A 16959-nucleotide genomic window follows, 5' to 3' on the forward strand; every position below is an offset into this window, starting at 1 on the left:
TAATGGTGTTATCAGTAGTTCTGGTAACAGGATTCAGAGTTTACCCATTTTTTATGATCTGTATCATCAGTGTACTGGGAACTATCATCCCTTATCTGATACACATGTGATGTGTTGTAGAAAGGAATACATTAAAACCAAGCAGATACTAAAGCAGATACTTGAACACACACTGACAGCTAAAATCTGGAAGTGGGCATAGGCATGAGAGCAAGTCATGACAATTGTGTTTCAAAGTGAAAGAGGAAGGGTCAAAAGTAACCAACCTTTTCTCTTGCGGGAACTATTTTTCAACATCTTTTTTCTTTTGCAGTTTTTCCATATCATTTCTTTGTGCACTTAAAACTGAAGATTAAAAGATACAGTTCATGTTTCAACTATTCAGTATGCCCCTCTTCTCTGAAAATCACCTTTCCCACATCCTTCATACCTTTGGAAAATATTTTTCATTAGCTAAAAGGCAGCCTGTCTGTGTGAAGGTCATAAGAAAAATGATAATTTAATCTTCTCCTGGCTGCCTTGGAGAAGGTTAAAGGAAAATGCCTGCTCTGTTCAAAAGGCCATGGTGCGTGCTGACCTTCAAAGTCACCAGGATCATTTGGAATCTACCCTCTGGATGCAGGTAACACTTTTCATGTTGACTTTTCTGCACTTTAGGCATGGTCAAATGTAAGTGATGTCACTAGTACTACAGATACATTTTTTTTTCTTCACAAAGTAAAAAGGAAGAATTCATTTCTCCAATATTGTTGGAACTTGATTACATAATGCAAGGCAAGCTTATCCAGTATGTCTCTTAGTATGACTGCATGTTGAACTGGAATATCAACTTTGAACAGGAAAGCAGAATTAGAGGGGGAAATCTGTTCCTTGGTTACCAACAGTGTTAGAGACCATTCAACTTCAAGCTTACCTAATACAAGTTGCAAAATGGCACCTTTCATTGGCTAAGCCTAAGGTTAAGTTTGCAGGAAAGAAGCTAGGTAGTAGGTATCTTTAAAATTAACCTACAGTTGTGCAGCCTGGTTATCTCACCCAAATAAATACTTCTTCAGCCTCAAATGCAACTCATGGACTTGAATATACCCACAAGAGTGAACGGGCTCTGTACTGATGATGTTTTCAGACTTAAGTTTTTCTTCGTTACCTATTTGTTTCCTATTCAATTTGCGGCCTAACTGCTTGTTGGTCTAGGCTGCAGCCGAATTCAAACATGACAAAGATTGCAACAGACAGCCACAGCAGTCATGCTACTTCCAATGACACACCGCCACATCCATTCAACATGCCCCCTGCCACCTGCAGGCTACAGGACACCAGTTCCAAGGGTAAAATATAAACTAACCACACCCTGCCCTGGGTACCTACAACAGCTGATAAATGTGATGTCAGAAACTGAACTGCCTTCAGCAGTCATAGCATATCACATCTACTGCTGGGCCATATTATGTCAATGACATGGTTCTTGGTCTAAAGCACATTGAAATATGTTTGGTATTTTTACATTTTTCGGCAAATTATCCAGCTCCTCCAATTGCAAAATTAATGAATTTGCGATATCATGTCACAGTAAATATGGCATACATTTCCACCCTATCAAAGTAGGTCAATTCAATTTCAAATTGGTCAATTGGTTCATTCCTGATTACATATTTTTTGTGTACATTGGGGTTGTGTCCAGGACCTGTCCCTCTGTCAAAATATGGAAATTTGTTTGTTGAGAAGGACAAAAATTTTACCCCATCCCAATATTTTGCAGGATAACTTCAAGATAGAAAACTGATGAAAACACATTTTCATAAGCTTAAAGATTACAAATAATACAGCAAAAACCAACAACATGGCATGGACAAAAAATGGCAAACAATGACTAGGACAGAAAAAATTAAAGCTGAAGATGGACCTGCTATTCATTTTTGCCATGCCACTTACAATATTGCAGATCCCCCCACCCCCCCCCAAAGTCATCTTTTCTTATTACAAACACCCTTATTTCAAAACTAACTTCAGTACAAAATACCTCCTGTCACAATCCTTGCTCCAAAACGAGACTTCAATAAAACAACCCTGTAACTTACAACTTACAAGGGCCAGCGAAGCGTTACCTCAGTTGACTTTGTAATCTTCTCCACACATCGTAAGTCTGCATCGCAGTGAGGGGCCTCCCATGATCACTATCGACAGTCCCGGGTTTTAGGACTTAACTCCAAAGTGTAGCTTGATGTCGATTTGTTTGGGATCACCGTGGACCCTCCTGCTCAGTGGACCATCCATTTCTGCTGACATTGAACTTATCTGATTAACCTTCTCCATGCCAAGATAACCTTTCCGGCAATAACAGCAATTTGTGTAGGTTATGTAGTTACATCGAGGAGGTTAACATATATCATGAACATAAATCCCTAACATCGCCAAGTTCAGACGTTACTGGACGAATTATATACCTATGCAAATGACAAAGACTTCTATAATTTTAAGCAAAATAATCTCAAGAGTTCTTTTAGTTTGGCATAATAGTGACTATAATAGTGACTGGTAAGATACACTCATTTGGCTCACTTCCATCTAAACCTTGGCTCTTTGTCAAAATAAACAAAATGTGAAAACCCCAAACTTCACATGTTTTCATAGCTTAACAAGGCACTTGTGTTGAGAGAGTTGCTTAAACCGACAAGTACTGCTGCCGGAGAAATACTTAGTGCCACACATATCGCACAGCATTTTCTGTTCAGAGCAGTAACTCATTCAAATGGTTACAGTTTCTGTTGCTATTTTTCTACACAATGAACTTTTGTGAAGTTGTGTGTCTGTGATTGTAAGAAATTCAGCCTTGCATCAGAATCACATATTTCTATCACCAGCATGTCTTAAAGTTACAAAGAAATAACACCTGAAGTACAAAACTAGATTCATTTTGTCAGTGTAGCCCACAAGGCTTGACAAGGCCAACAACATCTAAAGTTAGTTGAGCTACAGGTGGTCTGTATATTTTGTAGGCACCAAGCACAGGTATCAGGTTCCTGGGACAACAATAACAAGGTCTAAGGAGAGTTCTGTTCAAGGCCACTCTTGTTAGATTAGTGGAAGGTCTCCTGGACTCTGGGTCAAGGGATTGGAAAATCTATCTACCAATTTGCAAAGAGATTTGGAGGCATTTAGCACCTCCTTAGGGGGCGGGATAGTGATAGATTATAATGATTATATAAAGTGCCACATGATTACTAACTTTCACACCTTTTTGATGTAATAATTACTTGACGAAAACTGCTACATGTTCTCAAGTTAACAAGTGCTGACAGTTGAACCAGTAAACTACTGTACTAAACTACTATACAAGAAATACCGTCTGCCAAAAACAACAATTTTGACAATTTCTATCTACAGCCAAAATAGGCAGGTCTTCGTCCTCTTTTTTCTTCTTGTGACAAAACACCTGAAGAGTTGATGATGGCACAGGGCTGTTACTGTTAGCCTGAGTACCATCCTCAACAGTGACTGCTGGCTCTATCCTTTCGCTTGCTGACCACTGCAAGTGAAAGGATTCAGCCATTGGTCACTACAGAGGATGGTACTCAGGCTACATTACTGTACCATGTCCTTCAGAAGGTTAATGCAATCCAGATGAGGCTCAAGTTGTTGTACCCAATTAGCAGACTGATAGACACCAGAGCCAAGGCAAGGTGGGCCAGATGCCATACACAACAGCCAATCTACATAACTTATGCTGAAGTTATGGGCAACATTGGTGAACTCTAGTCTGTAGTGCATTGGGTATACCACAAACTCTCACTGCCCTGGGCTATGATGTGTCTCTCAGAAGGGCTCTCATATCAGCGGAGAGGACAGAAGAGACTCATGAGCTATAATATGGCTGGATACAAGGCTACAGCTTGTACAGGGCTTTGTGCTAACTAGTGGACGGGCTGCTAGTAAAGAAACACTTGACCACAATGCGTGAACTTGTGCAGATAAAGATGAAGAGAGGTGAAGTACATATATCAATGACCAATAGATCGGTCCTGACTGTCCATTACATAATATTATTAGCAGTTCAACCAATGATAGCACAGTGGTTCAACCAATGATAGGAGAGTTGCTGCAATGCAGTCAAATATTTGTATTTTTATCCTTTTTTTGCATTTCTACAGGTTTTGAAGGGTGGTTGTGGCCATGGGATCCTTCTAAATACTCCTATTTTGACCAGCTTTCCAAGTGGCAGGGTTCAGAGTGCCAAACCAAAGAGAGGCCTCCTCAACAAGGTTGATCATGCCCTAATAAGTTCCACATGTGGGCATGTGTGATATTTCTGACAGGATAAGTGAGTCTGTCTTTCCCCTAAGGTAGTAAATGTACTGATTGATGTTGGGGTGATGATAGTTCAAGCAGCCCTGTAACAACCATGGATCCTAACTAGGCATGATTTATGTGAATGGAGTATGCAGCACCCAAGTTTATATAGTCCAGAGTTTATATAGAATGTATTCAAGCTTGGAAGTATACAAACAAATGCTTCATCTACTTCTGCAAGTGTAACCATTTTTCAACAGAATACTTAGAAAAAACAGTACATGATTTCTCACGATTGATACCAAAGTTGCAATGTCTAAAACCTGGTGTAAATAGTTAGAAAGCATTGAATCGTCCATTTCAAGAAAAGAATTACAATAAATGGGGAAGTTACAAAAATACCTGTGAACTTGTCCCCCTCTAAAGAATAATTCTTCAGTTTGTATTTTCTTCTGGTGCTGGATTAGTACTTAAATCTAAAAATAATTGAACTTGAGTATTGACAACAAATCAGGTGTCCCAAGGGAAGGCTTATACCATAAAATAATATCAATAGAAAAAATATAGCCAGGCTCAAATTTTCCTCCAACTTCCAACCTGTTTTTCTTGTATCCTTTGCTTGATTTTTTCCAAAAACTGTAGTAGATTCATTTGAAACCTAACCTTATGGTACAATTAGAGAATTCCCAGGAGTTTTGCTCCCTGCAGCATGACCCTTATTTGTCCACGCACCAGGCACATTATCTACACATTATTGCTTGATAACCTCACCACAGGTTACATGTACATGCATTAATAATTAATGTCCTCAGAGATTCTACATGAAATGAATGTACAGTACATATGGTTTGGTCTTTTTGAAACTTTGAAGGTTTTCTCGCAAATCAGGGTCGTATCGGTTAACTTCCTTCGTTTTTGGGCATTCTAAGGTACAAATCAAACAAGAGGTTCGGTAAGATTTAACCGGTACCATAAAACACAGTTGTACGTCCTGAATTTACCATAAATGTCAGTCAAGACCCCCATGCAGACCCCTTGAAAGCACTAGGCACAGCCATCATAAACGGTTCTGTCTTGTCAGCTTAGAAGGATCTGGACACTGTCTAATAAAACACACACCCTTCAGCCAGCCCTGGACATTTGGGGACTGATCAGTAACCATAGTGATAAGGTGTAAAGAGAGTTTTAACATTATCATAAAAACAACTAAACTTATCCATATTTCTCCCTTTTTTCATTTTTATCTTCATTTCTATATTCATTTCACAGGCACAATACAGATATCACTCAATGAGTCAATCAGTCAAAGATGATTTGTATGACACCCTCTGTCTCACTACCACTACTGGACTGTCCCCTGGTGTTGCTGGCAGTTGGCAATAATGTTAGTTCAGGAAATAAAACATGTCTACCTCCCACTGGACATTGCATGTGCAAACCATTATGGAAAGGGCCAATGCAAGGGTAAGGCAACAGACAGCCAGAAAAGTTAACTCAAACATGACATCCTTTTTGAGTTTCAGAACCTGTTTCGGACACAAAATGAGACAAATTTTCATGATTAACAAAAATAAAACTGGGCTATCATAATTAATGCTACGCAAATACTCCTCCTTAGTACAGCATGATCAAATAAACGACAGCTGTTTCTTTATTTTTAACCTAGATTTCCAGGAAAGCACATCAGTTAAAATGTTCACTACTTTGCATGAAGAACTGCATTTTGATAGATAGGCAAATATTCTAGTACCGTGTAAACTGTAGCAGCATTTGACATGCATATTTTCTTTGATATCAACAATCATATTGTTTTGAGAACTGTTTAAGATTATACTCAAGTCAGTCCTTTTTTAGATGCTATTTTTGCAGTGGGAGCAAATTTCTCCTCCCACAAACACACAATGTTTTCATTCCTGGAACCAAGGGGGGTTTCTGCAATTCTAACTTTAACACACATCGGTATGTAGACTTGAGGCTACACAGAAAAGTGGGAGCTGACGACCCTGTCGGTTGACCTTGAACTCCTTTTGAACCAAGGCAGAATGGACAAAATGGTGGGACAAATTCTGCATAACAAGCATGAACAAGAACATTCAAACAACTGTGTCAGCCATTCATTGTTGCATTATGAACCTGATTCATGTACAGTATCTACAATAGTACTATCTCATCTGCACGAATGCAGTACGGTATCTACAATAGTACTATTTCATCTGCACATATGTAGTATCTACAATAGTACATGTACTATCTAATCTGCACAAATGTAGTATCTACGATAGTACTACAATTACAAATAAATTTGATTTGCTACCACCAAAACTGGACATTAGTTTCAACAGAAATGTGAGCATTCAGAGTAAAGTTGAGACTTGACTTCATCATACTCATTTATATGCATGAAAGCATACCTGTGTCACTTTCTGTATAATATTTCAATTCACTATAGTTCTACATACATTGATTTAAAAGGAATATGTTTGGTTGCAAAACACGCTGTGACACCATAACCATCCTACATCATAATCTAAAGGTGAGAGAGTCAATTAGCAGGTATACAGTAGACGGTCAAGACTGTTAATGCTGTTCCAGCAACATCATGTCATCATTGCCAAAACAAGCCCACCAACACCAGCATTGACAAGGGAAACAAAACAATGCATACATATATTATATATACATATATAAAATCAAAATTAAAAATAAAATGATAAATAATTAAAAAATGAAAATATGACAACAACCAAATTGCATTTTGTCAGAAAAAGAAACAAATGAAATTCAGTGCATGACAGAAAACTTTTCTGTTTATCCAGTTATCACTAGAAATCTTTCATCACAATCAAAATTAATGTTTTTCCCTGTACCAGAAAATAGCACCATAATACAAAACTCAGATTCTGTACATATGCATAAAAAATATCATGTATTTTGTTGCTTTGAAAGACTTGCATAGGATCAGTTGCATAGAATTATTCTTAAATTTAGGAAGGTTTTCTGGCCTTGATAATATAATACAATAATAATAGAAACCGCTTCGCTCACATCGGTGGTTTTATTCGGTGGTTATACTTATAGCAAAGGACCAGGCATTATGACACCATATACACCTCGGGCGGGTCATTAACCCTTAAATATATACATAACCACACACTGCAAAACTCAAATCCATCTCCCTGTGTGCTGCAGATATGGCCTTCACATTCTGCTACATGTACACCAGAGGAAGCTGGCATCAAGATGTCTAATGGCAGGACTGCTAAAATTGGATCACAGGAAATTTCTGACTGCAATATTTCAATCGCCATAGGAGGCCAGTAACAGATCCATCAGATGCATTGCAAAAAACAGCTATTGCCAATTCATTTTTTGCACAATATTTCATTTCCGTTTTCACACACTATTTCCAGCATTTTTTGCATTAAATGTCCTACATTTTGTACAGCATCTTAACCATTTTTGTACAATACTTCCAGCATCTTCAGTACACATTTCCAAGCTATTTGCACACATTTCCTAGCTATCCTAGCTATTTGATGTTTTTAGCAAATCTGCAAAATATTTCCAAAATTTTTGCATGTCAATTTTTGCATTATCATCCTACATTTCTAATTCTGGACAATATCATTGCCTGCATTATTTTGTATAATATTTCTTCCAGAATTGATATCATTATGATTAAGTTTCCATTAAGTTTCTTTTTTTTTTCAATCTTTCATTTTGCTGGGGGTGATTTTGGAACAGTTCATTGTTGAGCTCCATTTTCTATGGTGAGATGGAGTGAAATATGCTGCGTTAGCACGCAAATGTTACATTTCTAATTTCCTACATTCTACCATATTTCCCGCATTTTTGACACCATACAGTCTTTCCTTCACCATGCAGCTGAGGCCTCCCAGGCTGTAACAGATCCCTGCTCCACTTACCTGTGATATTGGCAGGCGATTACGCCACCCAACAGCCAAATGTCACCAAGTAATCTTGTCAGGGGATCACACCACTCCGTTACCATGGCAATATACTAATTAGGTTACAATAAGCGGGTTACTTGCAAGGCTCAGAGATTTTGTCGCTTCAAGATATTGTCAGGAGTAAAATGCCTTCACAAGAGATCATGACTTTTGATTGTATGAAAAAGACTGAAGAACTCTGCATATTTACAGGTGACAATACTTTCCTAAAAAATTCAGAAATTCATAATGATAATCCTTGCAATATTATACAGAAATTTGAAATGTGTAGTAATGAGAGTTGATCTGAAAATTATAAATCAACAGCATTTTATGTTTGACTGTCTGGTCACTGAGGAAAACAAAGCAGATTGAATTGAATAATCATATTCTATAATGTCTGTCATATCTATTAACAATGTCTAAAATAATATACAGAATATACATGTGTGCTGTAAATTCTGTAATATTGAACAGAAGGCTACTTATCACCAGTGTACTCAGTCTTATATGACAATCCTCCAAGAAAACCAAAAATTTTATCATGTTATGCAAGATAACTTGGGGACAGTCCATTTTGCACTTCTGGGTACGAAATATTTTCACTACTGATTTCCGGAGCTATTGCTATATCATATCATGCATAAAAATTTTAAGTAAACATATACACCTTAGAAAATGAAAAATGATATCAAGAAAGGGCAATGTCTTAGGGGAAGAGAGAGAAGATGGGATGAAATCAAGAAGGAAGACCAATAAAAATCATAATAAACTCATAACTACCACTTCTAATCTTCTTGTCATCAGCTCCCCAGAAAGATAAATGTTAGCTTTCCCTCATGAAAATGTCAAGACAGAGGTGAATTATAGGGATTGTGGCTCCTGTTCAAGACAAATGATGGCAGGGAGGAGCCGCATTTCATCACAGGAGGGGAAACATCCATCAGCACCAATGGAGGGAGGACTTGCTGTGTAGGTGTGCCATCATGTAGTGCCATCATTATCCGCACTAGTTCCTGGGTACTAAATCTACTGCCAGCAGCAGGACACATGTGACATCCCTAATCTACTACTTCTAGTATTCCCTCAGTTCACCTTCATGTTGAGGGTCTGTATGGGGGGTCCCGACAATGCTTTACGCTGAAGTCAGAACAGGGATTTTCCTAAATTTTGAAACGCAAAAATTGTTGACCTTCTATGTTACAATTGATAAGCATAGTGTAAGACAGGTTTTCCTACAAATTACAGAAAATCAAAATAGCCTGCCTACAGGGAAGAAGCATGCAGGCCCTCCTTGTTCCTTGTAGTTGTAGGCCTTTTCCTTAATTTTTGATTACCATTCTTTTGGGGTGAACACTTTGTATATGAGGGAATTAGCATTCACCTACCACAAACCCCTATGTATGAATAAACGTACACTGTGTGTAGTCTATAGATAAATTATTCTGCAAAATCTACTCATCGTTGCAAGTTGGTAGCCATGTATTTCTTATTACCTGCCAAGCCTTGCGGTCACCCCTATAATTCAAGGGCTTTGGAAGCTCCATACCAACGAGATCAAGGAGCTCCTTGACGAGACTGAAAGTTTTATGAAAAACAAATTCCTCCCATAGTCTAGGGAACAAAGGAAACATATTCTGTCATGTAAAAGCTATTTCTGCATACCACTACAAAAGGTACACTGTCAGTGTGGGTAATGAGGATCTATAAGACTGTAATAAGAGTATGTGTTAAAGAATTTAACTTCATTGAAGTACCTATTTATGCTTTGTAGAAAATGTATGGAAGAAGACTATGCACACTGTATTTACAAAAGTAAATGTACCATTATATACAAATCTGATGGCCATACACTACTTTTGTAATAAATTCTACGGTACATGTAACTCACATGGCTTAAATACACAAAGGTATCAAAGAAAACGTATACCACTATTCAAGACGTTCATGTTTCTCTACTTGTATAATATCAATACTTCAGAAACACCTGTACAATACATGACAAGCAGCTACCAACACAAGCAAGAAAGTACTGGAAGCTCAGTCCACTTCAGAACCCACTTCTGCAGTACTGGACAACAGCACAGTGCCGGAGGGCACTTCACTCCTCAGACAATAGCACAGGTGAAGTGGTTAATAGGTAATCTGGGGTGATAATTACATGCAAATGTACGGGGTTAATGTGAGACATGGGCTAGCGGGACAAGCTAGCGGGACTGACAATAGCTGTTATAGAAAATAAACACCTGTCGGAAATCATAATAAACACCTCCTTATTACATCTTCTTGTGCTTTTCTTTTTTATGGAACAGGGTCAAGTCCATTTCCCAATGGAGGGGAGAAAACAATTTGAAGAAAGACCACCCCTCACCCCAAGCTGAGTCTAATTATGTGTACAAGATTAAGAACACAAACATATGTTCTCCATAATCCCCTGTGCCTATAAAAAGAAGGATTTGAAGGCTACCTAATAATAAAATAATGGTATGTTTAATATGTACTTACTGCAACATGTAGTGCAAATGTTACCAGTAATTTTATCAACTTGCCACACCAAGAATATGCAATATTTTTTCCCGATGCATTACCGGTACTACTATAAGTACAACATTACTACATAATTGTTCCTACTGCAACTTCAATCCAGCATAAACATGGGCTTTCAAACATTGAGATTGTAGCCTAATAGGAAAGACATTTTACACTGGACTGTCTGGAGACAGCCCTGCATCGAACATACAAAAACTTGTATCATAATCCACAAATACAAAAATTTCTTTAAAACATCCATCCATCATCATATTAAACTGTCAATTCCAACAGCACAACTGAGGACTTTTCTTGATTTCTAACACAGATAGCATGAAACACATCACAGACATGACCGGACTACAATATCCAGAGCCCTTTCTGAAACATCAGTCAGTCCTCCTGTCAATCTGGCATTTGTCAGTTTCTAAAGACCTGTCCTGATGGTAAATATGGTGAGAATTTTAAAGGGACAAGGCATTGCAGGCCTTTCGTTTGTTGCTTCTCCTCATTTCCAGCTAAGTGGCAAAAGTTCTTTGCACAAGTGGCCAGCCAAACTTTCATTTTGACATGGCTGAATGACTAGTAAAGCGGTGCTTCAAATCAACCGTGGAGAATTTAGTTTACTGTTTGAACAAGGTACCACAAAGGTGTTACAAGCGAGACAACAAAACAAGTTTAGCCGGCCACAAAACAACTCCATAACGTTGTCTTTGCAGATAATGAAGCAAAGGAATTTAGGACACACACTAATGATAATCTAATATTTGTTACATTCTTTGTACGATGAATACTAGTAGTGGTTCGCCCTGTACTTTGCCCAGGGAACTCCCAGATACCACACCCATGGTCCAACAGTAGAAACAAAAAACAAACGGCACCGCAAACACTTTTTCCAGCCCTACTTCTCTCCACGCTTGGGAGAACACTTTTTTCACCATGGGAAAGCTTGTTTGACAGTCATGTTGGCACTGTGAATGCCATTGATCCCCCATTGAAAAGAAGAATGAGAACAACATTGCTGGGTAACAATGCCCACGTTTTTTCCCACACAAACCCAAGCAAAGACGGACATCGACCCCATACCAATCACACATCAACAACACAAGCCATGCACCTAATGTTGAACATCTAGTGTAAACTACGACTCAATCTTGCAAGAAAACCTGCTAAGTTTGCTATTGGAGGATAAATTTTGCTGTCAGTCATGAGATGTAAACTGTAACTAGCCACACATGTAGCAGTTTATGTCAACAATGTGGACACACCCTCTTATAGTGATAAGGCTTCAAGACCTACAGGATTGGGAATCTCAAACATTTCTTATCCCCTGTAAATATACCCAAGCCATTTCTTTTGCTACCATTGTTGGATAAAGATACATGTTCATGTAGAAGTAAAATGTGAGCAGTTACTGTGGTAGACACGCCCTCTTGTCAAATGTGTGTTTGGGCCAACATTGCTGTCAGTATAAATTATATTGAAACAGCAGCAAACCAAATTCCGGCACACTGTTGGCAAATATATATGTCACTGGGTTAATTTTTTTGCCATAAATTTTGTGAACTGGAGTGTTTTACACCATGTGGATGCGGTTGGACCCGCCCATCATGTGAGGTACAGCGGAAACCACAGGAATTTTCGAGTTAGGGTTTACGTTAGCGTTTACTCGCTCCAGTGGATGCGTCTCCTAGAAGAGGGGGATTTTCTGTCCCTGGACATATTGTTGTTGGTTTTTAAATCGATGGAACAGGGGCGCAGGGGGACGTTTTCCGCTCCAGATGTGAGACGAGGGCGGACGGCGTGTCTGTGAGGCGTGTGTGTGCCGCGGTGATGATGTCATGTCACATCCACAGTCACGCTTACAAAATATCAACAACATCGGCCATCAACGCACCACAGCTGGGTTCTCTACGTTCGCTAGCAAAAACAATCACGTACACAAACATAGAACTGATTAAGGTAGAGTGGTGAAGAATTAAGGAGGGTAGGGGAGATTATTTACCTGCGTAGAATCTGATGAGACTACCCAGGTCGTGCGCCCGACCCTCCTGTTGAAGGCGGCGCGGTTCCGTCAAGCCCAGGCGGCTGAGGTACTCCTGCTGGAGAACCAACGGAAGCTCCCCGGGACCCAATCTCCGCACAGAACCCCCGTTGAATTGCACATGTAGAGAGCAGACCTTGTCTGTCCTGTAGTCGGTGGGACCGTTAGAATCCCCGTTACTAGTAGTAGTTTTGTCTCCGTTCAGTTCGGTGTCTGTAGGAAGGCGTGGGGGAGCATCAGTAGTCGGGAGATCATCGAGCGCTGGTAAAGGCACCTCGGCATCCAGGCCGAGTTTTTGGCAGATTTCGGCCGCGTTCGTCTGTAGAGTGCACCTAACGGCCACGGAGAGGTCCGAGTCTACCTCGTACACACGGACAATCCCTCTGTCGGGGCTCCCCTGCAGCCAGATCGGATCCTCGGCCTCGTTCCTTGGAGCTCCCAGGCGAACCTTCGCAGCATCTCGTACCGGGGAAAACTTACCGCCCTCCCCGAGGTTGTGCTCCTCGTGCTTGCCGCTGGATACCCCGTTCACCACCTCGGCACCCGCACTCTTCCGTCTTCGGTGGGGCTTGTACTTGCCCTGGGAATTAAAACCCAAGCTCATCGTGGGCGCGAGAATAACAAATCCTTCAAGAATCACCAACACACGACCATCGGCGTGATTTCCTCTGACAACTCCGTGTCGCCATATTTGTTGCAAAATGAATTACTCAGCACAGAAGTTAGCCTCTTATTCGGACAACCAATCAAACTGTGGGGGAACTTCTCTCATGAATAATTTATCCCATACGAAATGAGCGCTCGACCCTGAAATCGCTTCTGTAAAACACTGGCTTTCAAGAAATTGTATTGGGATTACCAGTCATGTTAGCTACATAAGCTGAATATGAATTTGGATATTCCCTCACTTTGTTTACAACTAAAGACAGAACATGACGCCTCATTACGGCACAGCACATTCGATTGGGCGTGGCACGCGGGCCCGCGAAAAATGACGTTGAAGCAAAGACCTGTCAGTGGTGTGTATGATAAATGACCCTGGATTTACGAAGGGTGGCTGGCTTTATTCATTAATAGCGTGATTTTGGCGCTTTTCATCATCATCTGTCGTCTGATTTTTGTCACGGCGGCTTGAGCCAGCATTAGCTTCGCTTTCGACCGTCCAACATTTCCAAGGCACTACTTCAAGTACTTGATCATGAACCCCATGAGGACAACACGAATCTCTTCTAAAGTAATAAGGTTTCGGTAACCAGACCATCAGTCATTATATACCTGTCAGACACCCGCTGCGCGTGAAACGACTGGAAGTGTATCGCGCGCGCAACCTGTTCCTTTATGCCAATGGAAAGTGAATGGAAATTGGCAGGGGAATTATTTACGACGATTGGGTAACGTCATGGTGAATATGTACGTATTTGCATGGATTTTGTCTCAAAATGTTTGTTACTTTTGACATGAAGAAGCCAGATATTTGTCCCCAATTTTTACTACATTTTGTACTTCCTTACAGTGGGGCTAACGTTGAACGGTTCGACACAACACCCACTTTGTTTCAGATGGACAGTTATTTTTAGTAATTGTAACGTTATAAATCGAAGTGCATGAGAAATACAATCATTGTAAACCGTGACATCAGCTGACATTCATGGTATTAAACTTATTTCTCTCTGAGAAGTTTTTTTTTGGGAGTAAGCTAATAGCAACCTTAACTTCTGTTTGCCCAAAGCGAACAGGGTTCAAGTACGTAGAGCTTTCAAGGGTCTACTTTGAAGTCACATATCAAACCAAGTTACAAGAGCCCACAAACAAAAAAAGCATGGTTTTATTTCATGCCACAATAGAAGACAATGGAAGTTATCTGAATAAACACATCTTACAATGGAAATGACACCTTTTTCATGGCATTTTGTTGAAACTACAGATTCCCAGTCTATCCAACCACAGCATTATTATCCGATCATTTTGGCAAACCTCAATTGTTGTTGTAGTTCCCATTGGGAATGGGAAGTATAAAATCTCTCCATATACGAGGGAAAATATTTGGCAAAATGTACATTTGTATTGCAAATTATCTTTGCTGCTGTGCCATTTTGCTTAAAACTTGAAGCGGTAGTAAGGAGTATCTTGTCCTCTACCATCAGTGCTGCAGCCCTTTTTACCACAATGTCTGTAGCAAGGGCTAAACAACACTGGTAAGGCCATGCTGATTTCATTATATGGATGACATACGTGCAAGCATCAATTTTTGGAAAAAAAAAGTTTTCAACCATGCTTTGAATTGTAGAAGGCAGTTGCAAATGAACCAACTATATGCCGTAGACAAAAATATACATCAGAAAACACATATCAAATTAATTATGTCGATGTGAATTGCAAGGTCAAAGAAGAAAAGTGTAAAAACAAAAATGAAAAGAATCTATTGTTCAATATTCAAGGTTTGTCATTTGTTTGACCTTCCAGACCACGTAGATTTCATAATGAAGGCAAATTTTTATTGCCAATCTTTTTTTTATTGGCATGCTCACATCAGTTGTGGGATTTTCAAAGTCATATGTCATCCATATAATCAAATCAACATGGCCTAACAGTGACATTCCAAAATATACTTCTGCTTGGAGACAACACTATCCAATGTGAAGTAGCTACAGCAATATACATGCTCATTACTCTACCTGAAATCTAATGTTAAGTTAGCATTATCTGACTTAATTTATAAAGATGTAAATCGTACTTGAATCCACCATACTTGAATCTCCAATATGCATTAGCCCCAAGCACAATGCAATGCTACAATTTACTTTACTTTAACTTGAAATCAGCACATAGTATTTCAGACCGTAGTCAAATCTATGTGTACTTGTGCTTTATAAATCTTCTAACTGTTAGCTAAATAACTGCATGTAGGATTCACATATGAAATGGTCTTTTATCACCTGTATGATACATGTACATGTACGTAAATATCATCTACTACATTTTTCAGTGACAAAACTATTATTTTACTAGGTATTGTCATATCTTGTCGTACTGTTACCAAGATTGTAAAGAAAAGGTCTTGAATGATTGATCTCAAAATCTTCAAATACAAACTTGTAGAAATGTATCACAAGGATAAGAAAGTTCAATACAAATTTTGGAGTTGAAATATTGTTAAACTATCAACATTAAATCTATCTTAAATATATTATAATATCAAACTTCATGACTAACAAACACTCTCAAAAATATCGAATTTTTGGAAAGACATTCAATAGATATAGCCAGACAAGTCTTCACAATATGAATGATTGCTGTTGTTGTTTATATCCAGAGTATTCGATGGTTGGTGCCTACCAGGACGTCAGTGGATTGGATTAAAAATTGATACTTAAACTAGATCAGATGAAATTATTGGTTAATATGTAAATCAATGTTTTGCTAAACACCTGCTTTTTGCATAACACTGCATCACTATGACATCATCACGATCCCTTGATATTCTAGACTACACAAGGTGGCTGAGGAAAAAGCACCCAGTTTAAAACCTGTAATATTTTCAGTTACCTGATAGTATTTATAGTCATCATTAGTATTATCTGATAAAAGAAGCCAATCATTACATATCATTTACAATTGAAATAATTATGTTCCTTCTGGAAAAGATTTTTATTTAAACTGTACAATTTGCATTTTAGCATGAAAGTTAATCTGTGTTGGTAGATCCAAATGACATTACAGAAAACTTTGGAAAAGTCACAATTTCTTAACATTGTTGGCTGTTTTAAGTGATTAAATATCCTGTTTTTAAGCCTTTTGATTTGCATAATAAACAAAGAATAATCACAGCTGATAAAGAATAAAATATTCAAGACAAGACATACCTTTTGAGTATGATTATACATGTACATGCATTTAGGTTAGTATAAGTCTAAGCAAGTAACACCACCACAATCTACTATTCATATTTTTCATAGACTGTGAAAAAATACTTTGGACTTAAGGAAAGTTTAAGATTTTACTAACACTGTCTCATAAGCAAGTGTTGCAACATTAACCTTCTTCCACATCGATGTCAATCTGTATACTGTACATACAATAAGGATACCTATCTCATAATTTCGTATTTAGCATGTTGCATCTTCGTGAATGAGACTCCTTTCAACTGCT

At 38.8% G+C, this 16959-nt stretch overlaps 2 protein-coding genes across 3 annotated transcripts in view; both read right to left on the minus strand.

Moving 5' to 3' along the window:
- Nucleotides 1-13821, minus strand: part of LOC118417193 (PH domain leucine-rich repeat-containing protein phosphatase 2-like) — a 53728-nt gene extending 39907 nt beyond the window's left edge. For both annotated transcript variants that reach the window (XM_035822645.1, XM_035822646.1), the window contains exon 1: nucleotides 12772-13821. In XM_035822645.1, the coding sequence (XP_035678538.1) occupies nucleotides 12772-13414 (643 nt within the window). In that variant the 5' untranslated portion in view covers nucleotides 13415-13821. The remainder of the gene's footprint in view (nucleotides 1-12771) is intronic.
- A 798-nt stretch (nucleotides 13822-14619) lies between these two features.
- The window catches only part of LOC118417698 (copine-3-like), a gene marked incomplete in the record, with an annotated part of 16211 nt that continues 13871 nt past the window's right edge, over nucleotides 14620-16959 (minus strand). Inside the window, 1 exon segment of the mRNA XM_035823364.1 lies at nucleotides 14620-16761.

The sequence above is a fragment of the Branchiostoma floridae genome, chromosome 6 (assembly GCF_000003815.2).
Source record: "Branchiostoma floridae strain S238N-H82 chromosome 6, Bfl_VNyyK, whole genome shotgun sequence".
NCBI lineage: Eukaryota > Metazoa > Chordata > Leptocardii > Amphioxiformes > Branchiostomatidae > Branchiostoma > Branchiostoma floridae.